Source organism: Pelodiscus sinensis, chromosome 9 (genome assembly GCF_049634645.1).
Source record: "Pelodiscus sinensis isolate JC-2024 chromosome 9, ASM4963464v1, whole genome shotgun sequence".
Classification (NCBI taxonomy): domain Eukaryota; kingdom Metazoa; phylum Chordata; order Testudines; family Trionychidae; genus Pelodiscus; species Pelodiscus sinensis.
In genome coordinates this window covers 29,412,388-29,439,805 of record NC_134719.1, presented here as the reverse complement: position 1 = coordinate 29,439,805, position 27,418 = coordinate 29,412,388, and the positions used below count along the sequence as shown (strand labels likewise).

General features: G+C 41.1%; 1 protein-coding gene across 1 annotated transcript; it reads left to right on the top strand.

Moving 5' to 3' along the window:
* The first annotated feature begins 1,169 nt into the window (after positions 1 to 1,169).
* LOC102453977 (uricase-like) lies at positions 1,170 to 23,896 on the top strand. Its single transcript, XM_006120289.4, has 8 exons — positions 1,170 to 1,256; positions 13,165 to 13,383; positions 14,611 to 14,727; positions 14,833 to 14,911; positions 19,189 to 19,375; positions 19,991 to 20,114; positions 22,612 to 22,695; positions 23,421 to 23,896. The coding sequence occupies exons 1-8, from the start codon at positions 1,227 to 1,229 to the stop codon at positions 23,499 to 23,501; spliced, it is 921 nt and encodes a 306-aa protein (XP_006120351.1). The 5' UTR covers positions 1,170 to 1,226; the 3' UTR covers positions 23,502 to 23,896.
* The last annotated feature ends 3,522 nt before the right edge of the window (positions 23,897 to 27,418 follow it).

Here is a 27,418-nt window from a genome sequence, read left to right as displayed (position 1 = left end):
TACTGAAAGTCTTTAAACTTGAGGCTGGAATGCCATCTGTAGAAGATGCAGCACTGCAGTGATAACAGCCAGTCCTCTTGTTAAAACCCCAGGCACTATTTAATTCCCATTTTCTATTTGATCAGGATAGAGCGCTCAAATAGTCAAATACCGGCCCAAATGAACATAGTGATTTACTGCCCCAAACACGTTCTAACTTGGAATGCACAAGACATTATTAGTCGGTGGAGCGAAGAGTCTGCACAAGTTCAGCTCCAATCCAGCAGAAAAAACATAAACATCTATGAAAAGATCGCATGGAAGATGGGGGAGAATGGATACACAGCACTACTGTATTGCCAGCAGCAACATAAAATTGTTTTTTTCTATAGCTTGCAGCTCAGCTGCCTGAATGATATCACAATGTTCTGCATAGTAGCTTATGTCTTTGGCTCTGGAAATACTGCAGGCTAAGGCACAAGGTATTTGTAAAGGTCAAAAGAATACTGCACAGGCTTTCAAAAAAAGGTGTAAGAATGCATGGGTTATTTGCTGTTAATATCAGGGGCAGGGTTGGGGTAGAAACTGCATGATCAGAGGCCAAAGCCATGTTCCCTTTCCATCTTTTGGTCCCATGAGGCATTATAAGCCCTCTTAACCCTACTTGCAGCTAGCAGCACTGTCAATTATCCACAGTGCACTGCTCTATGTATTGATTAAAGCACTGCAATCCACAGACACAATGAGAAAGGTGTGAACACAGACAACCAATTTAATCGCAATAAGTTGTCTTTATTTTATAGTGTAGACATGCTATGAGTGGACAACCCCCACTTTAGGGTTACACTAGCATTCAGAGAGTACAGATATAATTTGTGCTTAACTTGCGTCATACACCACAACAGATTTAAGATCTCAGCCTTGGATTTTTTAATCATTGCTTTGTCTTTGAAGTACCGCTCCCATTTAAATGGAGGGTCAACTCCCATTATTTCAATTAGATTAAGATCAGTCGCCTTGTCTCTGCATTTGCTTTAGCTGTCTTTTTTGTCATAGATATTTTTTTCATTAAAATTTCTGCCCAGGGCAGAAAAAAATGCTGTGTTGCCAATCAAATTGTGAAATATTTGCATTTGTGAGGCCAACTCCTCAATCATTGCTCCTCCTCTGACAGTAAGATGACACTTTTATAGTGCGGCAGCTACTAGCTGGTATTCTTCTCAGTCATCCAAGACTCAGAGATAACCATGCAGCAGGCTGGAGCGTGTCACCTGCCAGTAAGTTTTTAGAAGTTTTACACATTTTATCTAATCCGTGCAGTGAGAAATAGTGATATTAAATGTTAAATTATATTTCTGTGTTCACCTATTTATTTTAAAGCTGTCAAATCAGTCTAGCACAATGATCACTGGCAATTGAACATGACTTATTTAGTATCTAAAATTGAGTGGAAAATAATGTGTCCGTTTGAAGGGTAGGATGAAATAAGGTACAACTTCTAAACAGAGGAGTTTATAACCTAATTTTTATTTTTAATCTGTAAACTAAAAAGCCATCTCATGTAAACAAAGACATTTGCTAATCACACCAAATAAAAATATTGAATACTCCAGCTTGCTTGTTATTATTTGTGCATTTGTTTTTGCCCAGGCAGTGAAAATGAATGAAGTGACCTTCATTTTCATGCTCTGTTGTTAGTTTAAACAAATACGTTGACAGCCCAAACCTAACTGTTGTTATTGGAATGTTTATAAAATTAATCTTCTGGTTATTATAAGAACCAGATTTTTTTACAAGATTTTACTTTGAGTTCAAATCTAAGTTGACTCCAGTGAATTGGTTTGTGTCACTGTTTAAGTCATGGATTTTCCCTTTTATTTTTAGCATATTCAACAAACTTCTAATTTCACTTTTCACTGATGCTTGCAGATATTAAAAGGAGGATTTGAGGCTCTACACAGTTTTGTCTCTACCTATGATGTAATTTCCACCTTCACTCGCCAACTTAGCTTTTTCTGATGCTCCCCATCCCATCTTGTTTTCACTCTCCCCCTGTCTTGGATTTTCTATTCCTACATTGTACTTCTATCCTGTGTGTCTCTTTCATCCCATTCCCTGCCTTCACTGATATTGGCCCTTCACCTCTCCTGTCTCTTGCCACCTCATCCCCTTCCTTTGGTTTTTTCATTCTCCATCAGTTGTCTTCTCTCTTCCTGATTTGGGACCTTTGTTTCCCTGACTTGCTCTCGCCTTCTCCAATTCTTATCTCCTGTCATCTGAGTTCTCTTCATTCCTTCTAGTCTCCTCTTCTCCCCCATTTTCCCAGTCCCTTGCTTTCTTGGATAGGTGATTAGAGAGAGGACAAGAGGTAGGACATTTGGACAGCTGGGAATAATTGTAGTAATTGCTCCTTGCTGCACAGTGACCTCTGCAGGATCTGTGGCAGAATTGCTTCTATGCTCTGTGCTCTTCTCTTTCTCTGCCCTCCACCTCACCATGCAAGTGCTAAAGCAAATGGTTAGATCAAATTCTGTTTTTAAGGTACGTCATAATATAATCAAGCACCCAGGCAAAGATACCATATGCAGCTGTTTGTCTTCCACAATAATGTCAATTTTCTTGCCATCTTTCAGTTGGTACCTTTATCCACCTGATATTTTGCCTTCCTTCGCCTGAAATGAGGAGCTAGTGGTTTCTTGATGCTGATACTGTCCAGCTATCCTTAAAAGCCAGAGAGGAAAGCAGAGAGAAAATCCTTTCTGATTCAAAATGAAGGATGAGAAGGACCTGCCTCCTTCAGAGGGTGTGGAGCAGATAATGGTGCAGTACCAATGGAAGGGATCTCATTCATTAACTATTACATTTATATGTTTTATTACATTTCTGCAGACCCATGCTGGTTTCATTCTACAGGGCTGTTTTTAAAGGTGGATATTTTCAAGATCCTGCCTTTTGAGATTTAGAGCACATCACAGGCCATTCACAGAGTATTCAACACTTTTCAGTCTCCAATGCCCAAATCTGGGGGGGACTGCAGAATGATGACCCAAAATGAAGACTCAAAGGAACGCAAGACTGCACTGTTACAACACTTTTACTTAGTCAATAACAAGCTGATTTTTTCATTATGCTCATTTTTTAAATGTTTCATTTAAAAATAATTAATATGTTAAATATACTTTATAAAACATCTCACATATATATAATATATAACTATAGAAGGCACTTTACCCTCAGGGAAATGAATTAAAAACCCCAAGGAAAAAATTATAAAATTAATCTACTTAAAACAATTTAAACCTACTTAAAATAACAATGATATTACATTTAGCTCATAGATAGATCTCCAGTCTTAAATGTCTTTGGTGAATTGCTGAATTGGTAAGTAGCATTTTCTAATAGGATACAAGTATACATGCCCTCAGGCAAAGGCCAGAAAAGTTCTGAGGACTTCCTAACTGAGCCTGGAAGGATTAGTCTTTTAATCCATTCTGATCTTGAAGATACAAGTTTCTTTGTGCAATAACTCCATATACAACTATCTAATCTAATCTGGTATTTATAAAGTACTAAATCACTATGGAATTCAAGGGATGAAATTCCAGTTTGGGATCATGGCACACTGACTGGTCTCTTCTCTCTTCTAGTTATTTTTTCACATTTTTCCTTGTGTTTTGTTTTTGTTTGATTCCCTCTCCCTCTCCCCCCCCCCCCCCCCCCGCCCGTCTCTCTGTCATTTCTATCTGTATCTATAGAGGTTTAGAGTCTTTCTTTAGCCTTGTCATTGGTAAGAAAGAGGTTGTGAAAAAGCACGTCTTGCATCATGTACTGTACACAGTTAGGCTTGGGCTGTCCTTGATTTCCTGTGGTGAGAAATTACACAGATTAAGGCAGACTGCTGACAATGCTGTATCACCAGCTCTAGGCACTGATAGTTTCATGACTTTTAATAAAATTAGGGGTTGAGTAATCCATTGAGGTGTTTTTTTCTCAGTACATAAAAAGAAAGGTATAATCAGAGCCACACAACAGTTAATATAAATTAATATACAGGTGGAGTTGTTTCTGGGGATAATTATTGAGTGTGATAATGTTTCTGGGAATGTCTTGCAAAGCTTCAAACAAATATCCCACTGAGTTATTCTTCTTCTCCTCAGCCAAACTCTGGGAGACATAGGTGTGGATTCTTGGCAAGACTAGATGGGCCAAAGAAACCATTCACTGGTCACTTCAGGAATAATCCTCTGTCACTCTAATAACAACCAGCCTGAACAGAATCACTGCTTCACAAACAAGCTTATGTCACATACAGTTCACTGGAAATCTTCCTGCTTTTGGTCTTGAGAACTGCACTAGGTGAACTGATAGTGAAGTGGAATCTTTAGCTTCATGTAGTTGAATGGGGGAAGTGATCCTGTACAGGGACCCACACTGTCCTTCTGAGGACTTTTTGCTTTTTGAAATGCCTGAAAGTTAGTACCATCATCAACTAGAGAGGAACTGTCCACATTTAAAGCAAGGGAATTGCCTCATAATTCCTTCCCATTTGGTGACAGAATTTTAACAAGCAGCCCCCTCTGAGCTTCCAGATCATCACTGAATGTTTCATTGTTAATGCTTCCATTGTTAAAGTTTCTGTTATTTTGGCGGCAGCCTCCGGTAGCAAATTTGAAGTTAGGATTGCATTTTAGAATGGATTTAAAAGGGGGCAGTAAATCTCCACCCCTCTTTAAAAATAGGTAGCCAATAGGTGTGAAATTTCAGTCACCTTCAGTTTTTCTGCCCTTTGAATTTTCTTAACTCTGCCCTTTCCCTCAGGAAAGGATGGCAATTTTCCATCCCCCTCACCTTCAATTGCTCTTTACCAAACTACCCTCTCCCAACACAATTAAGTACTACCTCAAACACCCACAACTACCAGTGCTGGGTGAAAAAATCGGATAAAGGGATGTGTGCAGAAAGGCACAAGGGGATCAGTGCTCAAGTTGTGCGTGGTCAGTGGTGTCTAATAGTTGTGGAGATGGCAGGGTGTGTGCTTCTGGGAAGGCAAGTAGAAGCTCTGCATTATGGGGTGGCTTAACTTTACATTTCCTTAAGTTTACATCAGACAGGTTGGGGCAGATCCTCAGCAGATGGAAATTGTCACAACATGCTTTATTCCAGCAAAGATTCTTCTCTCTTGTATATGATTTTGACACTGCCAGCTTTAGTTTAAGATAAAGTTCTCATTTTGTCTGCATGGGACAATGCCCCAGTGCCCAAACGGCCACATTCACTTGGGCACAGAGGAGAAGTGGGCTCCAGGATTCCTAGAAAAGGAGTTAGGCAACCAACTCTCCCCCAGCTTCATGGGTGTGAGGCATCAGCCTTCCCAGAGCAGCAGTCTCAACTCAGGTCCCTTTAGGGGCAGCACACAAAGGATGTGACTGGGTTTCTCCTCCAGCATCAGCAGAACCTTCACTCCAGAACAGAGGATAAAGTGGGCAGCAGTGGAGAACAAAAGTTGGATTTGTTTAAATCATCAGAATAGTAGGTAGCGTTGTGTTCAGTGTTTAACTGCTTGACAAAAGACTGGCAGATTTAGAAAGAAAATGCACACAGATTTTTAAAAGTGTAGCTATGTCATGCCTCAATAACTGAATATAACAGGGGCTAGGTTTCTGAATCAATGAAGTACAGCAGTAGTGAACATCTTGGAGTCTGGGGCCGAATGTGGTTCATCGGGGTTCTGGGTGTGGCTCATAAGACATTTTGTTTACTATTTCTCATGATTCTGCTGATTTCCACCCACAGTTTTTTTTCCCTGCTGGTATTACTAAACTGACACAAGGGCATGTGTAGTGAGGTGCATGCTGATTGTACCCAATATTGACTGTGGTGGCCTTGTACCCCCTCTGCATTCAAAATGCTGCTTCTGTTCGATCGGCACACCCCGCAATTCTAGGTACACATGAGCAGTTAGCAAAACTCCACTATCCTAGGAGACCAGCTCAGTTGTGACAATCTTGCAGCCCATTTAAATGAAGGAGAGCCACTCATGTGGCCCACGCACGAGCCCAGGTTGCCCATTGCTGAAGTACAATTTGAGCTTCACTGAGGTTACCTGACATCCCATCACTTTAAAAGGGCTATAGAGTTTATCCCATTCATCTTAGAATTCTTGACAGAGTTCTGTTCTTTCTTAATATTTGTCTCATTCAAGTATACACCAGGAAAGCAAAAATAATCACAGTTATTTAAAATCAAAGAGAACCAACATTTCAGCTACTTCTTCTTAAACCCCAAGTGGAGCATAGGTCATCTACAAGTCTCCTCCACTTCACTCTGTCTTGAGACAAAACTTCTAACTGACTCCAGGAGTATCCCAGTTGTTGTCCTTCAATCTCAGTAGATCTTCTCCATGTAGTCCAAGGTCGTCTTCTTTTGCATTTTCCTTGTGGGTTCCATGTAAGAGTTTGACAGATTATGCTGGATGATGGTTTTCTGAGAGTGTGGCCTAATCATCACCACTTTCTTCTCTTGATTTCAACATCAAGTGGTTCTTGTCCTGCTCTGTTCCAACGCTCCTCATTTGTGACAAAGTCTTGCCATTTGATGTGAAGGATGTTCCTCAGGCATCTGTTTATGAATGTCTGTAGCTTGTGATTTGAAGACTTTTTAGGTTAGAGACCAGATAAATTTGGATCACCTCTCCCCAAGGTAAAAGGGGTTGGCATAGGGTTAACAACCCTATCTGTAAAAAACCCAAAAAGTTACAAAAACATCTACAAAGAAACCTAGAGCTACACAAGTTTTGGGAGGAGTTGGCAATTCACATGGATTGAATATGGAGCATGGTAGGGAAAGCCGAAAATTGCATCTACACCTGTTTCTAATCCCTTCCCCCTGTGTGATTCATAAACCAAACCTCCCTTTCCTTCAGTGAAGTATTTTGTATGCTTTGGAGTGCTGTGTAATTATTTGGTTCTTGTTTCTGAGGAGAAAAGGGGAAGGAAATCTATACCTAGATGCAGCTGGTGGAGATTGGCTTTTGCAATATTAGCTTTCTTTGCAGACATTTTTATAGGGAATCAGTGCGTCAGACTGAATGAACCCATACTAAGGCACAGAAACATGATCAGTGATGACATGCCCTATGCCAGTAACTGATCATGACAACTCAAATAGCGTATAACCCTGCCACCGAGATCAGCCTGTACTGAGTCCCCAGATCTAGAAACTGCTGTATCCAATCCTGTATCAACATTTTAAAAATGACCTCAACATTTCAGATCCAAATAGCCCCCAAGTTTGAAATGCTAAAAATCCTGATCCAAATTGTGTGGGCTAAGACAAGTGCTACTGAAATTGAAAACTAACTGACTCTTGCCTTTAAACAGACATCTATTGTTGCACTTCCCCATTTTTTTCTAGCAAACATTTTCTACAAAGCAATTTAATTTGCTCCTGTGTATTTTGGAGACATATTTGATTTATTTACTTATTTGTTGAAGTATAAAATGCACTAGATTCACTTGCAAGAAATTATGTTTTAAAGTGTGGTTCTTCTAAAAAAACTCTGTAAAAATGGCACCTTCTACTCTACTGATCTGCTTGAATCCCTAACTGTATTAAGTCATATTTGTTAACTCTAGAATCTGATCCAATTTCCACTGGAGTTAATGGAAGGATTCCCATTGACTTCAATGACTTCTCATTAATTTCACCTGGCAGGTAGACAGATGGGATTAAAAAACACTAAGAAAATCCTATTAAGACTGCAGTACCAAGATAGCTCAAAAAGATTAAGCTGGATTCCGTTCCTTATGTCTCATGCACAGCATTGTTTACTAAGCTCCAACCAGTCACATCTCAGCAAACATACTGAAAGCAATGAGGTTTCATATGAGTCACTGAGGGTTCACTTTAAGGAACAGGCACCTTTATTGCTGGTGAAGATGCAACAGATGTGCTTAACATTCAGAGCCTGATTGAGTTTACTGGGTGGGATGTCATAACAAAAAAACTTGTAATGCAGAAATGATTCAAGAGATAATAAACATAAGAACCTGGCAATGCCATTTTCCAGAGCAGAACTGGAGAACCCTACTACTCTCTTTATGTACTGAGTGGATGCAGTGTTTGAGAACCATGGTCCATCCATTTCCTTCTTAAAGAGTTATTGCATCTTTGGTAATGGAAGATGATGTATCTGAAAGAGCATTGTAAATGTATTGATTCTGAGTACAAATGAACCATCACTTCTCCAAAGCCAGTTGAGGAAAATGGTTTAGGTCACCAGTGCATGTCCATTGACCCTCATATCTCCAGGAAACACACCATTTAGAAGGATACCAATAGGAACAAAAAGTTGAATTCCATGAGATCTAAATTAGATTTATGTTGTAGGTGTGATGTTGGAGAGAGACGTTAGCGTGAAGCTTCCACTTATCATACTGCCAGGAGTCTGCTAACAAATCTGTCTGCAACTGTTGAGCAGGTTCTGTAGATAACTGTGTAATTACAGACAATGTGAGAAAATTATATAAATTTTATTCCTTCAGTTACTTCATTTATAGTGTCTAAAGGGTGATTGTCAAAAAAATAATTAAATTGGACATGTGATTGCTTTTTTGTAATGTATACAGAAAGTGTTTTTAGGAAAAGCCCTAAAATATCACCTTCACCTTCAAAATATCAGAAATGTCTCTTCTTGTTTTCCCAGATTTTGCTGGAGTATTTGCTGACGGATTTAACTAAACAGCTGGAGGTGTCAAGCCTTTAACAAAGATGTTCTTTCTTTAAAATGCTAATTAATTATAAGAGCTAAATGTGGGTTAACTAAACAAAAGTACTGCACTGTTGTGATGTTACTATTGTACTACTCCTCCAAACCCCCCAGAATCTTCCAGAATAAACACAGAGTAAACCTCAAATGTAAGGAACAAACAGGAAAAAAATACAAAGAAAAAAATTGCTCAATTCAGACATTCTTCATACATCATAAAGCAGAAAAGAGTCAAAAAGACCAACCCCATTTTTCCTTTGAGTATTAAAAGTAGAATAGATTTCTTAAGACTCCTATACTGAACACCTTACAACATTAGGGTATGTCTAGACTGCATCCCTCTGTCGGCAAAGGGATGCAGATTAGGCAGGTCGACATTGCAAATGAGGCAGGGATTTAAATATCCCGCACCTAATTTGCATAAAATGGCCACCGAGTTTTGCCAACTCAGCACTTTGTCCGCAAAAAGTGGCAGTCTAGAGGGGGATCTGTTGAGAAAGAAAGCCTTTTTCAACAGATCCCTTATGCCTCCTGCAAGGCATAAATGTGTTTAGATCCGTCTACTCCTGCTAACCCTGCAGAATCAACACAGCACTAAGCAGAGTTTTCTTTCCTCTTTTGCATCACTGTCCGAACAGTGGACAGGGCTGCCAACAGAACTGCTGGGCCCTTGAGAAGGTGGGGGGTTGGCTACAGGCCCACCGAAGGAGCAGGGTTGGGGGGTGCTAGCCTCCCCCAGTCAGCCCTTCATCATGGCCTGGACTTTGACTCCAGACTCCGCTGTGGAAATTTAAAGGACTCAATAGACCCCTGTGCAGAATAAGCTCCTATTAGGCCAACATTCCAACAGAGGTAATATTTGTATGTACCAGTCTTATTGGCTCAAGTGGAAGCCCCCAGCATTTCAATCCAAATGCACACTAGATTAGGTGAACGATTAAAAAGCTTATTAACTAAAGAAAAATGTACTTGAAATTATTGTAAATGATAAAGGCATAAAAATCAAAATTAGTTACATAAGGGAAAAAACTGTAAACTAATTCCTAAACTTTACCAAGCTCAGTAAGATTTGAAACCAGACAAGTTTCTCTCATCCAAAACCTTTCAGCAGTCCATAACGAACTGGAAAGCTAACCAGTTAGAACCACTCTCCCCAGCCCAATGATGCTCTTATTGTCTTATTGTCATGAGCAGAGATGGGGTTGGCGAGGTGATGAGCTGGTCACAGTCTCTCCTTTTTATACCCTGTCTCTTTGTACTGGAAAAGTCTTTGCTGGGTCATGGAATCAGCAGTTCTACCGCATATGTGTTCTGTTCACTAACTACTTTGTTTACTACTCCCCTGCTGGTGAATCACCAATTAAATGGATCATGACTGAGGCCCTATGTAATTTCTGATATTGTGGAAATTACAAATCCCTGAATATGAGCCTTTCACCACAATTTTGATTTTAATTAGTTTACTTTGCACAGTGCACATTTTTGCATACACTTTTGAGGTTTACAATACACACTTTTCTCCCATTAGTGAAGTAGAACCAGATTTATCTGAGTTGACAGCAGCTGGGGCTCAGGCAGCCAGTCCTGTGGATGTAGAGCTTGGAGGCGGGAGGGCGGTGTCAGCCCTGTACATTAATGATTGTAATATAATTGCAGAAAAATGTCTGGTCATCAAAAAAAATTGTCAAGCACAACATAATGCTCAAGTGTTATATTGTTCCAGCTAATTTTTCTTAAACAAGTAGGTCTTCTCTTGCTTTTCCAAATTACTGAAATTAATTAAGAAAGGTCCATTATGACTTTTCTGCAATTTTCTATAGCTTATCCATAACTCAGCTACAATTATCTGACAATCATCCCATAATTCAAGTAGGACCTTAGTAATGATGATTTAGCATCCTGCTGGTGTGCAAGTATGTCTTTGTCTCTGAAAAACTAGTTTGAACCTGCTTTTCTAACTTTTCCAACGTTACAGAAAAATCATTATTGTATAGTAATATCATAACTTTACACACAGTAACCAAATATATTTTATCAAGATAATAATGTTCAGCAGATGATGAGTTTTCAAATGCTACTACACAAGGCATACTTTGTACAAAATATATCAAAATCATATAGAAGTGGTAAACATAGGATATAAGGTGTTGTGTGGGTCACAGTATGTCATAGCCCTGCCTAAATATCATACCTTACCTTGTGTTTTGCCAGTCTGATACCTTTTTAGTCTCTTTTTCTTATGGGTACTTCCATTTCTCCTTCCATCCTACCTGTATGTTTGGAAATCCTTTTGACAAATCCGTATCACAGATCTATTCAAACTGTTACTTAAGATCCTACAATCTTCCAAAATACCAACCGGCCCACCCCACCCCACCTTTTTTAGATCAGTAAATATTTGTTTGCCTATAAATTGAGTAAACATATCTTCATATATTGGTAACATGAATCTTTTCTGACTACCTCTTTTCCTGGTTTATGTTATAGTCTCACTTGTGAGGCAGATTTACCACTTCTACAATAAGGTCTCTGAAGTAAAAAAGCGTCATTTACACCTTTTCTGAAGTACTCAGCTCACAGTGGACCCTGAAATAATAATTATTAATTACAATACACTAGAATATTTACTTGGTGTTGCTTGGGTCCTTAACTCACATAAATTTGGGTTTTCTTCATTTAAATCATTGTTCTGAGGTGGGGCTGAGGATGACGGGTTTAGTATGCAGTCTGTCCTGGGGAGGGAGGACAATCCCAGCCCTCTTTCACAACAGCAGTTTGGGGGCAGGTGAGTAGTGCCTTTCCATAGCCCTTGCAGCAAGCAAATCTGGGGGAGGGATGCTCGTCCTCCAGCAAGGGGACAGGCACACAAACAGACAAACTCTCTGAAATATATAGTAAGTAGCTGTTACTTTCTCCACCCCTGTTCCTGCTGGCCCAATGGGGTTATAGTTGTCCCATCTCTGGCCTCTTGCTGCCCCTCTGTGATCATTCTACAGTATAATTCCCTCATATCAACTCCCCTTTCTTTTTTATGAGAAACAACAGAATTCTATGCACATCTCACTGTCCTGGCACAACCAAACCCTGACCTTGTTGTACGTTATGATAAGAGGAAGCTGTATACCAAATTTGGTGGTCCTAGCTCTTACTGTTTAGGAGGAGTTCTTAAACAAACAGACTCACAGACAAATGGATAGAGAGACAGACACACATTTCTAAAATGTATAGTAAGACTTTTAAATATTTAGGTTGTTACTAGAAATCTCAGCAGTCAAACTATAGTCAAACTATAAATATATTTTAAAGGTAAGTGGGAAAAAATGAAAACCAGAAAAATCAACTAAGTTAACATCTATTAAGAAAACCTGAGTATGTAAGTGATTTCCAGAGGTTTAGTAACTTTGAAATAGTGCAAGGCCCTACTGCTTCTGCTTACATTTTGCAGCTGTTACAAATTTGGAGAGGTTTAAAAGGATTTTGGACATCTTTTGCCTGGTTGCATTCACTATCTTCTTGGGAAGCCAGAAAATGAGAGTTTAGCTCTGAGCCAATGGTGTGGCTTAGCTCTCCTGAGGAAGGGATGGCCTGTGAGCCCAGCTACACAGGTAGACAAATCCAGAGCCAAATCTTTGTAGTCACTTAGATTTACAGCCTGGAAGGTTTCTTACTCAAACATAGGAACAATGTGCTGAGAGAGAGACATAATATCTTGTCTCATTGTTTCCTGTTCCTCCACTATGTTTTGTGTTCATTGATTGTCTCTTGTCTTATATTTAGATTGAAAAGTCTTTGGGGGCAAGGACTGCCTGTTTTTATATGTTTGCACAGTGAGGTCCTATTTCATGATTGTGGGGTAGTAACACAGTATAAATTATAAGCAACATATTAATCATAATAAGGAGTCTGATTCATCAATGTATAATTTCTGTTTTAAACTGGTGTAACTATTGATTTCAGCCTCATTTGTGACAATCCATTGATTTCAATGGTATAACAAGGAATATTAAACAGAAGTAACACAGTGATGAATCAAGTGTAATGTCCACTATGGCTTATTAAATCCACACTTGACAAATGGAAAATTTGTTCCATACAATAGACAGATCACACGTGGTATTTGTACAGTGTCCAGCAGAACAGGGCCTATTACAATTCAGGCTTGTAGGCACTACAATAAAAATGTTAAATACCACTACTACTATTAATAATTATATTTCCTTAAAATGGTTTCTTTCTTCTTGCCAGACCCTCACACCTTTCTCCTGAATGTTACCTCTCTTATTTTAATTTTCCAGGATAAACACAAAAATAAAATGCTCACCATTGATAAACAGGTGTTGATTCAGCTGAGCATGGCTCTTGCTTCCTTTATAATTGTGGTCTTCAGTAAGTAAGTAATGCATCTCTTTTCACTACAGAATGAAGACGTGGAAGTCCTGAATTCTGAGTATGGAAAGAACGTGATTAAACTCCTTCGCATTAGGAGAGAAGACAAGAAACACTTTATTAAAGAAGTGGAGGCTTGCGTGCATATTAGCCTAGATTCTGTCAATGAGTACTTGCATGGAGATAATTCTGCAGTTATCCCTACAGACACCATGAAGAACATCGTACTTGCTTTGGCAAAATGCAAAGGGGTATTTTTAAATATTTAGTATTTAGTGTTGTACTGACTGACTGGTATTTATGGTGATGCTCTGGATTGATTTGAAAAGGCCATTATACATATTTTTTATTGCCAACATATTTCAAAAGATCCTCTTTCCTCTTCCATTGCCCTGTCTTGTCCCCTTCCAAAGCTCACCTAGTTCAAGAAATTCTTCTCCGGACAAAAAGTTATGAAAATTTGGATGAGAGCAAAATTCCTATTTTCTCCCATATATTTTTTCTTGCTTTCTGCTTCTCAGTTTGATACTGAAGCTTCTTGGAAAATTTGAACTGTATCTTTTCTTTTTACAGTAATAATCTTTCATACAGAACATTGAGTTTCTCATCTGCTATTTGGTGCACAAGTGTTGATAATCTTTATTTTTGGTTTGGCTGACTCCCCCTCGTATCATGTGTCTTTTTTACATTTGGACTCCTGGGATCTGATACCTCTGAACTTTGGAAAATATTAGTCCAATTCTGAATCTTACCCTTTGAATTTGCGTCCCTCTTCAGTTTTCTGATTTAGTCTTTTGTCTGACAAAGCCAGCACTGTTCTCACACCTGTCTTCAGATAACTGTCACAGGACAGCTGTGCACTTTATTTATTAATAAAATAATAAATATTAATATCTACCTATTATATATATCACTTTCCATCAGCAGATCTCAAAGAGCTTTACAAAGAATATAAGCATTATTACACTCCTCCCCCTCCCCCGTGAGGGGCTTCTGCTTTTCTTTTAATTTGCTAGTTCCATATAGTCTAAATATACCGAATAATGGACCAAAGTCTCAATCCCATTATGAAATATCAACTACATCCTTTAGCGTGCTTCAATTTTTATCATTCAGTCACAGACAAGCCACCAGGAATGCACCAGGAAGATGATATTGCATCTTCTATGGGTCAGATACGAGTGGTGGCTTCTCTCACTCCATTTTTTCTTCCCTTCCCTTTGATATTATATTTAAGGAAAAAGAATCTCAGACAAATGTAACTCTTTAGCTCCTATTGTATCTTACAGTGCATGCTGACCTGGTGGTTAGAGAGGCTATCTTTATAAATCCAGTATTGAATGGCACCCATATCATGCACAAAATCTATTTTCGCACAAAATATGTACAGTGATACAGATGCACTGTGCATGTTATATTCTGTATGCCAATATACATTAGGTAATCGGTGCTCTCTAAAGTGTTATTTGGTTTCTTAGATCAACACTATAGAACAGTTTGCCCTTGATATCTGCAATCACCTCATTTCATCATATTCTCACGTGATGCATGTCAAGGTCTATGTACAAGAGGTACCATGGCGGCATCTGGAAAAGGTATATAAAAATACTATTGTGTTTTCTTGGATGTTTCTTTCTCATTTTTTAAGTTATACTACAATGCATTCCAGTTTTACTTACCAGTATGTGTTAAATCTGTAGAATGGTGTCCCCCATGCCCATGCCTTTATCTGTGTTCCTGAAGGGATTCGTTTTTGTGAAGCTGAACAGTGTCAAAAAGGTGAGAAAATAATTCCCAATTTTCCCTTAGCATCATTACTTTTTCCTTAACATCTCTATTCATTAAAGACAAATACAGGTTTAGAGGTAGTTTTAGGAGTTAAAGGTTTACAACACGATTAAAGATTGTCCACCGTGTTCAAACAAAGAGGCATGCTTAAAGTTTTCAGATGGGTTTGATCCTTTGTCCTTGCTCACTGAATAAAGGGTGAGAAAATAATGCAGGATCCAGGCTTATATTTATAGAGTTCTGTTACATAAACTTGCAGGACTGAACTGGCTTCTGAAAAATAACCTGCTTAAACAAATAGATTATACTATTGGCTATCGTCAGACTATTAATGATACTCTAACATTCAGTACACTCCCAAAGACATAGTAGTTTAGTCCAACTGCCCAAGTTATAGTAAAACTGCAAAACCATATGAAGATGTCTTGGCTTTGCTTCTAAAAAGATGTAATTTCAGCATTACAAATGAGGCCAAACTATTAGGAGGACCTCTCCCTAGCCTCTAAAAGTGCACCCATAACTTTTTGAAAGAAATGTTTTCATGTGTAAAATGTTTGTGCACAAAATCTGAATTCCTTGCATAACCAAAACTCCTAATGAGTTCAGTGAGAGTTTTGGAGTGATCAAGAAATGCAGAATTTAAGGCTGCACCTTCATATGTAAACTAGGGTGTTAGATGTCTAGCTACCAATTTGAATCTACAAATTCCATCTCATTGCTGTGACTACCAACAAGAATGCCAGTTAGATCCAAATTTTGTTTTATGTGACATGATGAGGATGTAATGCCAAGAACTGGACTGCAATCACTAAAATGTTAATCACAATGGGACTAAAGTTTCTAGGCACTGCTGCGATGGAAACAGTAACAATAGGCTCCTCAGTACTGAACAATCATCAGAGAGTAACAAGTTTTAATTGCTACTGACTGAGGCTGTATTCAAATTCATATGCTAGAGATGAAAGCTCTGTAGCTCATTATCAGTCTTTGAACCCTCGAATCCCATTCCTGGTTCACAGGGTTGTTAGAACTGGAAGGCACCTCTATGGGTCATCTAGCATGTCTCCTTGTATCTTGGCACAACTCATTTCCTTTGCAAACAGCAAAGAGCTCTGAAAGACACGTGCTGAGTGGTTTTTTTTTTGGTGTTTATACTTGTAGAACAGGCAGCATGAGACACAAATTTCCACTGAATTTTGGCCTCAGTTTTCTGTAAAAAGAGATGTTTCTCAGCCATGGAGACATTTAACCAATGCCATAATTTTTGGCAGCATGATCAGCGCTGACTTTGGCTTCTTCATCCTTTTAGGAAAATTCCTCTCAACTTTTACATGGAAATTAAAAAAAAGAAACCTGAATGAAATTAAAGAGTTTATATCATTTGCTGAAAAAGCTCCCACTTTTAATACATTGATAGTATCTCATATTTTTCAGTTTCTAAACACTCCTCACCAAAATTTTTTATACCACATGCATCAAAACTGTGAATGATTGTGTGAAGGGGTGGTCTGTCCCTTACGGATGGTAGCAATGAGGTCAGTCCATCCCTGTTATGTGGCATGGACTTTTAAGATTTTGAATGATCTGGTGTATACATAAGGCCCTAGGAAACATTGATAAAGCAGAAGAAGTGCCAGGATAAATGGTGCTCGGGAGGAAATGCTATCACTCCACTCTGTTTCTAACAGCCCAGAAGCTTAGCCGAGTGGGTGGGGACAAACTGGGTGAAGAGAACGCGCATAAATTCTGCCTCCTCCCTCATAGCAAGGCAGACAGTCAATGGAGAAGGCTGGCCTACTGAACCCTCTGAGCATGAGGACTAATTGGAGAAAAAGAGGCAGCTGAGGGAGACGATGGCTAGGGCTCTACAGCTGGCTAAAGTACAACCTAGATTCAACAAGGATAGCTGAGGGACTGGCTTCCTAATGTGATCCAGGTCATAAAGTAACTCTCTCCCATTGTCTGTTGATGAACTAGGAGAAAACACTTCAGGAGCAGGTTGCATTTGCATGCCAGCGATGGGCTAATATCAGGCTGTGTGTCAGATCTGGTTCCCCAGGGGTGGTCCTTGGTGGGCCACCACCTTTATATTTACCTGTGCTTCTGCAGACACTAGTGATTGCAGCTCCTGTTGGCCACGGGTCACTGCAATGGGAGCTGTGGGAAATGGTGTCCTGGTCCATGCCACTTCTCGCAGCTCCCATTGGCTAGGATCGGTGATCTGCAGCTAATGGGAGCTGCAAGCACCTGTACCTGCAGAGATAGCAGCAGTGGCCCGCCAGGGGCTAACCTTGGCAAACCCTTGTTGTTTGATTGATCACCACTGGCATAGACATACTTGCTTTGTCTAGATGATGAGCAGACATATTGGCTTTGCCAAAGTGATCAATTTTGGCTGTTTTGGATTAAAACTCACCATTGTTTTGAGTGAAGGGGTAATGAAATGTTATCCACATTGTACAGCTAGAGGGTAGAAGAACTGTACTTAAAATGTCCCTATAGAAGGGGACATCTTTACTTGAATTTCACCTACAAGCAGAGATAGAAATGCCAAATCCAAGTGAAAGTGAGGGGGATGGGTTAACTGGCGGTGCAGACTTTGTATAATGAATCCTAGACACTGTTGGAACCTTTCCTACTAGCATTTAAAGACAGAGCTGATCATACTCAGCCTGGAGTCTGCATTTCTGGTCAACGATCACTAGAGTTGAAATCACAGATGAGCAATTTTGGGGGCTGAGCCTTAGACCCGGTGTGTGGGCAATGTTGTACTGAAAGATAAAACAGAGGATGCAGCAGAACTGATACTTCTCACTGTCCTCTGATACCACTAAGAAGTGGGCTAAGCAATGTAACCTTAGAACACAGCATCACAGCTAGAGGAAGAAGTGACAGCAAGCAGCAGCAGAGATGCAGAGAGCAGCAATAAATGTGGTAGTTTTTATCAGCAGTTGCTGCCATTGTGACCTTGAGGGGCACGCCCTCCACACCAGATCCCAAGGAGGAAAAAGAAGAGGGCTAGGGAGCATGTGTTTGGCAAGATCCTGCAAGCCAGTGCTGCATCAGACCACAAACTAAGGGTCTGGAGGGCCAAGATGGCAGGCAGCATGACGCAAGAGACAGTGGAGAGGAGAAAGGCCCAGGAAAACCAGGACATAATAGGTTTTCCTCAGGGAGCAAACCCAAATGCTTTTCCAAACCCGGACTGACATACAGATCCAAAAATCCTGGACTCCCTACCCTTTGCAATCCTGAGAGAACTCCATTGTAGCAGCTCTTTGCATACTCCTACATTTCATGTGCAATAACTGCCACATCCTTATTCCTACCATTCTGCGTGCCTACCACAAGGAAAACTACAACTTCATGTACACTGACATCTGAGAGCCACAGCTGGCATATGTGTAGGCACCACCGATTGTATTTGTACACTGAAATGGACAGACATATTAGCCGCCTTTCCAGTTTCAAAGTCCCACTCTTAATACATGTTCAGAGTTCATATTGCATTGCCTGCAGTTTTTGGCTCATGGTGTTTCTGCATTGTTTTTTTCCACGCAATGATTTTCTATTTTTGGAAAATAAAATTATCATTAATAGTACACAGCACACATTGCACAGTGCACTGCAGTACTCAAAACACCCAGTACTTGTAATGTACAGCAAGAACCACATCACTCAAAGGCTCGGGACAAACAGTCCGAGCTGTAACTGCACAGCAACCCTCAAACAAGTCTTAACAGCAACCAAAGCTCAAGTCACAGAGAACAGTTCAGCTGACTATTAATGTGGTACTTCTGCATCCTGTATTTGCAATGTTCATGAGAACAGTGCAGAGTTCAGGGGGACCCATGCTTCTATCAGAGATGGTAGAAAACAAAAAGTGCCACAAGGGTTTGTGGATTTTAATAATAAGCAGCAAAACTTATGGGTTATGCATAGCATTATGGAGTGGGGAGACTTGCATGCTGGGATCTTGATCCCTAGTTCCCAGTGATCCATAAACAAGTCATTTCTGCCTTGCAACACATTACAAAAATGCCCCAAAAGGCAGGTACGTGGCACACTTCACATTGCATTGACACAAGAACTTCTGGTGAGTATGTGCAGTGCTAGTGCAAGCTGCCAAATATGCACTCATGAGTGAAGTACTAACTTTGGTGACTGTATGATGATGTACATTGTGTGAAATAAAGTTTGCAGTGTAGCTATGGCCTCCCTGCATGAATAGGAGCTGATCTTTTCTTTCTAATATTTTTGGATCACAGGTTGCCCACTCGTTATCTCTGGAATTAAAGAGCTGAAACTCAAGAAAACAACGCAATCTGGATTCCAAGGCTTCCATAGGGACAAATACACCACAATTCCTGATCGGAGCGACAGGGTTTTAAGTGCAGAACTATTCTGCAAGTGGTTCTATGGCAAGTGCCAAGATATTGACTTTGACTGCATATGGTATGTACTGGACTGAATTATAACTGCTAGCTAATGTATTATACTAGACTCCCTCTAAAAAAAACCCAAAACAAAACAAAGAACCTTCCATGTGCTGTAGGCACTGCACGGACGGTGCTCTAAAAGCAAGGCCAGGTTGCTTTGAGTTACAACTAAAATTGCCTTATTTAAATTTCCCGGGCCTGAATTTCACAGTTTCTGAGCACTCACAGCTCCCTCTGACATCAGCTGAAGTTGTGAGTGTTCAGTACTTTTGAGGCTGAATGCTAGATTGTCTTTGGTGTAAACTGGCATTGCTCCAGTGTCGATTTCTGCTAACTTACACCAGCTGATGATCTGGGCAGAACAGTTCATATTTGAACACAGACCACTTTGGTAAAATATGTTAAACAACTTAAATAAAAGGCTGGTTTGCAATATTATAGGGTTGGGGGATAGGAGTGGGATGGGGATTGGTAAGGATAGGGCTTAGAACAAACCCTATGTTATATTGTTGTTAGAATAAATACAGAAGAAATGAAAATAAAATATTAAAGATAAAAACAAGCCTACAGGCAATTAATCAAATGTTTCACCAGTAATTTTAGATCTTTTCTTTCATTCAATATTTTTAAGGGACACTGTTCATGAGTGTGTCCTTGAGGCATTTTCTGGGCCCCCTGAGTGTGGGCAATACTCACCCTCACACCAGAAGACTGTCAACAATATTCAGATGCTCATCCTGGGAAGAGTTCCACAGGTATCTCTTTCACCATTCAATATAGCTCATAAAGCACATACAGTTATAGGGTCCACTGAAAAGTTCAGGCTGAATCCATTTGTCTAGATCACCTAAGTAAACATGAAGCTTCCTGAAGATGCAGCTAGCTGTTTTGGGAAAATGAGAATGCTCACGAAATGCCAACCTGTGAGGTACTGCACCTCCTGTGAAGACAATGAACATAAAGGGCATTCCGCTTTACCCAGGAAAACACTCAGGATATGTCTACCCTACAGCACTAATTCGAACTAACTTAATTCGAATTAGTTAATTCGAACTAAGCTAATTCCAATTAGTGAATCTAGACCTAAAAACTAGTTTGAATTAGCATTTTACTAATTTGAACTAGCATGTCCACATTGAGTGGACCCTGAACCGAAGTTAAGGCTGGCCGGAAGCTGTGCCAGCAGGGCATCAGATTAGGACTTAGAGCGTGGAGCTGCTGTCTCAGACTAGCTGAGGGCTGTGCTTAAAGGGACCTGACCCCCACCCTGGACAGACAGTTCTCAGGGTTCCCTGCTCGCTTGTCTAACTCAATGAGGGACAGCAAAGCAGTCCTGGCTTGGAGTGCCCTGAATGCCCACACTCGGCACATCACAGCACTCAGCCATCAGCCCGGCTGCACTTGCTGCAGGCTGCCATCTGGGGGGGCGGTCAATCGGGGGGCTGCAGGAGAGCTTCCACCCCGAGGAGCCAACAGAGCCACCCCAGTCCTCCCAATCGGGGGCTCATACCCCATTCCTCCCTCACCTCCTTCCACTTACCCCTCTCTAGCCCCCCTTCCTGATGTACAAAATAAAGGACACGTGTGTTCAAAAATAGAAACTCTCTTTATTGAACAAAACTCGGGGCGACTGGGAAAAGGAGGTGGGAGAGGGGAAGAGAGAGAGGAGGAGGAAACCTGGGAGGAGGGAGCTGGAAGGGGGAAGCCAGGGGAAGAAGGAGGAGGGGAAGTATTGAACTATGGTATGCCATATCTTCAGTACTGTGTACAGATGTGATCTCCTCACCCCAGAAAAGATATTTTGGCCTTGGAAAAAGTTCAGAAAAGGGCAACTAAAATCATCAGGGGTTTGGAACAGGTCCCATATGAAGAGAGGCTAAAGAGACTGGGACTTTTCAGCTTAGAAAAGAGGAGACTGAGGGGGGATATGACTGAGGTCTATAAAATCATGAGTGTGGAGAGGGTGCATAAAGAACAGTTCTTCATTAGTTCCCATAATAGAAGGACTAGAGGACACCAAATGAAATTAATGGGTAGCAGGCTTCAAATTAATAACAGAAAGTTCTTCTTCACAAAGCAAATAGTCAACCTGTGGAACTCCTTGCTGCAGGAGGCTGTGAAGGCTAGAACTAGAATAGAGCTTAAAGAGAAGTTAGATAAATTCATGGAGGTTGGGTCCATGGAGCCAGGGGGTAGAAATGGTGTCCCTGGTCTCTGTTTGTAGAAGGCTGGAGATTGATGGCACAAGACAAATGGCTTGGTCATTGTCTTCGGTCCATCCCCTCCAGGGTACGTAGTGTTGGCCGCTGTCGGCAGACAGGCTACTGGGCTAGATGGACCTTTGGTCTGACCCAGTACGGCCATTCTTATGTTTTTATGTTCTAAGCTTAGGGCTCAGGGTCAGCAGTCTCACTGGACCACCTTGATTTTCATGCAAACCTGCTCCTGGGTGGTCAGGCTGGCAGCTATCCTGCCCTAGATGGCCACTTTCCTGTGCCTAGTGCGGAGGTCGTGGACATTGGAGGCTTCCCCCCAAACCTTGATGAGGTCCACGATGTCCACACTAGACCAGGAGGGTGCCCGCCTCTTGCGGCCCTGGGCAGGCTCCTGGGAGCTGCCAGCCTGGTCCCAGGAAGAGGCGGAGGGTTGGGTGGTAGCGGGTGGCTGGCTTGTGCCATGCCAGGTGCAGGGTCTGCTGGCTGGGTGCTGGCAGGCTTGCACCTGGCACAGGCACCGTAGCCAGACCGTGCCCCTTTAAGGGCTCCGGGAGCGGGAGGGGGGCAGACGAGTTTCCCTGGTGGTGCCCAGAGTGGCCACCAGGGCAAGCTGGGGAGGGCTAGCCTCCCACTAGTTTGAATTAAGTGGCTACACAGCACTTAATTCGAACTACTTAATTCGTACTAGGCGTTAGTCCTTGTAGAATGAGGTTTACCTAGTTCGAATTAAGTGCTCCACTAGTTCGAATTAAGTTCGAACTAGTGGTTTGCCTGTGTAGCACCTATCAAAGTTAATTCGAACTAATGGCTGTTAGTTCGAATTAACTTTGTAGTGTAGACATACCCTTAGATACAAAAGTGAAGAATACTACAGCATAATGTTCAAATGTTTCTAAAATGGTCCTGTTTTACACACTCCGCTCCCCTTTCTTTTGTACCTTTCAACTATTTTTCTTTACAACACATGGAAACTTTATCAGATTGTCATGCTAGAAAGTATGGTGACAAACTGACTTTCTGATTTGTATCATTTCAGATACAGGAGACTGAAGTCACCTTGAACAACTTTTATTATAATGTTGTAGACCTGCAGAAATTTGGATTGACCAATGACAAGGAGGTGAGGAAACTTCAAAAATATTAAATGCAAAGGGTCATCTAAAAAGCCCAGCCCATTAGAGATGCTTCCTTTGCACCGCTCTGGGTGGTGTAAATCAGCCATAAAAGCTAGCTTCACAGGTTCCTATGATTTCCTCTTGAGATGTAGGGCCACTGTGTTGAGGGTATGGTGAAGGAAAGGTGATGTGGTCAGAGCACTGCTGCACTCCAGGATCCCTGCTAGGTATAATTTAGACCTGGGCACAACTCCAGGATAGGAGGGGGACAAGGGAGGATGCTATAAATCATCTGTTTCCCTCCTCCTCATCTGCTCAGAGTGGTGCCCAGGTTGGCTTAAGGATCTGGCCTGATGAAATTACACTAAAGTGTAAATCCTTTTATAAATGAAGACAATCAGACTGTTTGACTTTATGATTGCCACTTTTGATAAATGAAGTAGTGTTCCCGTATTCTGTTTTCATCCCCCAAGATCTGGGTCCCCTTTCCTCACTACTTTTACACTGAACCCCTTTGAATAGCTAGTATAGATATGCTACTGTCCACATTTAAATTTGAAGCAAAATCTCCCATTGACTGCAAAAGGGGCAGGAATGGTACCTGGGGGCTTGATCTTTTGAGATGTGGAGTGCCCTCAAGCTTCTATTGAATGATTTTATTTCTATGATCTCTCTGAATGGGTACTCTGGTTGGAGGTGAGTTATTCATGTATGTGTCATTTCTGTTCAGGTTCTGATCCCGGTGGACATTCCCTATGCTTCTTATACATGCACTCTCGGTAGGAAGAAGTGCTTCAAAGAGCAAGCCTGAAATGCAAGAGATAAGCAGCATGTCAATTGGATGGATGTTTTGACAAGGGACCAACTAAACATGGGATCCATTCACATAAATAGGACAAACTTACTTTGTGGCTTTCTTTTCTGAATGTATCCATTCCATTCATTGATCTGACTTTTTCCCCTACAAATTGCAGAGCTTGGAATGTTGAAAGGTGCCTGAGGAATTCAGATATCCAATTCCTACTAAATCTCAAAAGAATTTGGGTACCTAATTCCCTTGAATTCCTTTGGAAATCCCAGCCAGAAACACTGAAGTCAGTTAATCAGAAGACAACTATTTTAAGTTCCAGATAATTAGTCAATGTCTGTAATGTGCTTTGCATATTTAAACTCCCAAATAAGTTCAATAAATTATTTACGAATGTTCATGCATTAATGCATTCCTCCTTTTAACATTAGTATTCATTTATGGACATGAGACCACATTTTTAGGTAGAGTAACTGGTAGGACTTTAATGGACTACAGTGATTGCCACACCTGAAGATCTTGGCCCACTAGTACTAAATTAGAGAAGTATTACTTATATTACCAATGTAAATGCAATTAGAGATTAATTTCTTCATGAAGCAAATGAAGAAATAAAATCACATTCTACCTACTTATATATTATCCTATTATAATATTAATAGTACAAAGATTGACTAATTTTCATTTAAAGGTTCTTGTTAGAAGGCTGCTGCACTGTTGCTCATCAAACAATCAGCTATGGGGATTATGCAGCTGTATAATTGTTTCTGTGTTAATCATTCAAATGCTTACGGTATTTCTGTGGGATTATTTGTGTCTTGGTCTTTAATTTAACAATATTATCATGGCTTTTGAGCAGGCAGGAGTCAACCCAAGAAGTGAGCTATGACTTTTTTGGGAAAAAACAGGTAGACTAATTTCACTTTATTTACAACTCCTTTAAATGTTTAACTAATCCAGGGTGTAGCTTTGAGCATGGATATTAAATAGCAAAATCAGCACATTTTACACCTCTGTGTTCACAATCTGCAGCTAACACATCCACAATATAAAATCTGCTCAAATCCTGTTAGTGTGCAACTGCTGCCTTTAGTTTCTAAGGGTAGAATTTTTTAAGCTACTAAATGCCATACAAGCGTAAATCCAAGGTGATTTGTGTCTAAATCATATAGGCACTTTTGAAAATCATACACCTAAAGACTTTGTGCATTAAACTCCCTCTGTACATTTAGACTTATTTTGTCCTACTGGATCTGATTAATGTGCTTTTGATAGCAAGAAAAATCAGGGATCACATCCTGAATGGACGTTTTCCCAAATGAGGTTGCTTGCAACATAGGAGCATCTTGTCCATTCCCCTGGCACAACAGAATTCATTTGCTTGTCTTAAAACACCACATGAAATTGGAAAGCAGCTACTGCTCATCAAAATGTGACACATTCTTAAAGACAATAGGATAGTTTAAAGAAAGGATGGGTTTGTTCCAGGTGTGCTTTTATTTCCATGGATTGCACAATGGTTGACCAAACTAATTGGCATGTAATTCTTTTAACTGTGTTGGACGTTGCTTCCTTCCTTGTGTGAAATGTATGGTATTGTATTTGAGGGTCTCATAACTTTTCTGTTTTTGCCATATTATAATTTAATGTCTGCATGGCCTCATAGGTTATCTATGCATCCTTCAACAAAAATAAAAAGTAAGTTTAAAAGAAAGCAGCTTCTTCTTGACTATTCTATTGAATTAGGGAAGAGCCAATATTGATTTCATTAAAAACGAATACACTAGATAATATTACAGATTGGACCTCCCAGGCCTGGCACCCTTGGGATCTGACTGGTCCCAAAGGAAGGAATTTGCCATTGGAAGTCAGTTCCAGCCCCTCTTCTGTCTGACTCCAGGTTCTCCAGGGGTCTGTCAGCAGACCTGGCCAGGCTCCCCTCATGGTCACTGGGCTCCACAGCCCTGGGGTCCCACCGCCACTGCCAGGCCCAACAACCAGGCCCGTGCCACTGGTTTCTGCAACCAGCCCCAGCCACCAGGCTCCCTGTTCCCAGTGGCCGGGCTCTGAAACTATCTGCAGGCCACTGGGCTTCCTGCTCCCAGCCACTGGGGCCCAGCCACTGCCCCTGGGCCACCAGATTCCGCAGCTAGCCCTGGGCTGCGGGGCTCCCTACTCCTGGGCTTCACTGCCTCTGGGCTCTGCCACTCCCAGGCTGCTGGGGTTCTCTGGAGGTCAGGCTAACCTATGGGGAGCCATCCTATCCATAAGAGGATTGGAGTGGCTACCATAGGGATCCCCCAAAGCACAGGATCTGGGGTGGATATGCCAAACCGTCCTAAGGATGGGACAGCACTGCACAAACCTCCACCAGGCTAGAGGGACACGCTAGCTGTAGCACAGAGCTAGGCACCAGAAGCTGCTCTAGCCCTACTGAGCTACCAGTGATGGCATCGGGGCTGCTTAAAGCCTTAGTGATGATACCCTTTGGCTTGCTAGGTGCTTGGAGTTTACAGTCATGTGTGTCACCAGGTTTACTGTTTCTAGGAGGTAGCTTTATTTTGGGGGATGAATATGGAGCAGAGAGCCTAAAGAATAGGGCAATGTTTCTCTCACACAATGTTCCTAATTAATAGGATTTAAGCAACACATTTTAAAACGTCATTTTCCATTAGCGTACTACATAAGCTACAGCCATTCCCAACAGGAAAGAAAAGCAACTTACCAAAGCGATCTGTTCTCTTTATTCAGATGGATGAATCTTAACTTGTGCACTGCCAGAGGGCTCTCGCAACTACACTGAGTGACCCCAGGGTGGAGCTATTATTTCATCCAAAATGACTTTCTAGCACAACACAAGCTCTTCAAACAAAAGTTGCCAGGCTTTCATCAGAATAGCGTGTTGGTGAAAGGGGTTGGGCTGAACCTTGGCACTGAACTTCTCCAGTCATCCACGGGTCCCTCCCTTTGCCTATTCAGTCCTTGTGCTCTCTGCTGAGGCAGCAACGTGCAACACTACAAAAGCCATTGCACACATCAGCTCAGACTCCTCCCCTCTCACACAGTACTTTTAAATGAGAATCAGTTCATGTGAGCAGAAGGAGCTGCTGTTCCGCCTTGCCCACCCACCAGCAGACTGGAATGCTGACTAGAACCAAGATTCTCTGCCTCAGCTCAGCCTCAAATGTCAACATTTCAGTTTCCACTATTTGATCTAAGGAAGTGGGTCTGGCCCACGAAAGTTCATCACATATTAAACCATCTTGTTAGTCTTTAAAGTGCTACATAGTCCTGTATTTTGTTTCAACATTTCAATAAGGATCTGAAAACAAGGCAAAAGCTGGTTGAGGCTCAAATAAACACAAGGAATACGAACCTGTCAACAATTACCTGGGGCTATTTTAAATGATATTTCCCTAAAAATGAGAAACTGGTCTGAATCATGGCTGCCAACTAACAAATAACTGGTATTTTACACAACATCAGAGCGCCAGGGCCAAGGAGGAGGGACTGAGTGTGAAAAGCAGGAGATGTCAGGGCTGGATGTGATAGGAGAGGAGGGAAATTTTAAAGTTAAAGCTGCTAAAGAACAAAAAAGAAAAACAGGATGGGACTGAATGGGGAAATGAAAATTGTCGAGGATGCAATAGAATGTGTTTATTTAGAACTGAAATGTTCTACTGTGAGGCACCAGCTTTATGTTTTGACCTGAGCCCTGAAATCCCTGTGACATGTAATTTACATTCCCTTCCACATCACCTCTGAATGTCACCCTCTGAGTAAAAGGAGAGAACTTTCTTGACCATGGTAAGGAAAACTGCAGCACATTAGAGCAATGAGCCATTTCAAAAAGGAATGAGCAGGAGAATGTGGAGTATAGAGAAAACACCTTGTCCTATGGGTTGATAGAGTGACCCCAC

Excerpts from the sequence above, each read along its gene's own strand:
- LOC102453977 (XM_006120289.4), top strand. The coding sequence starts at position 1,227 with ATGCAGCAGGCTGGAGCGTGTCACCTGCCA. Across the intron at positions 1,257-13,164 it reads CTGGAGCGTGTCACCTGCCA|AATGAAGACGTGGAAGTCCT; the intron begins GTAAGTTTTTAG and ends TTTTCACTACAG. Across the intron at positions 20,115-22,611 it reads TCCTGGGAAGAGTTCCACAG|ATACAGGAGACTGAAGTCAC; the intron begins GTATCTCTTTCA and ends GTATCATTTCAG.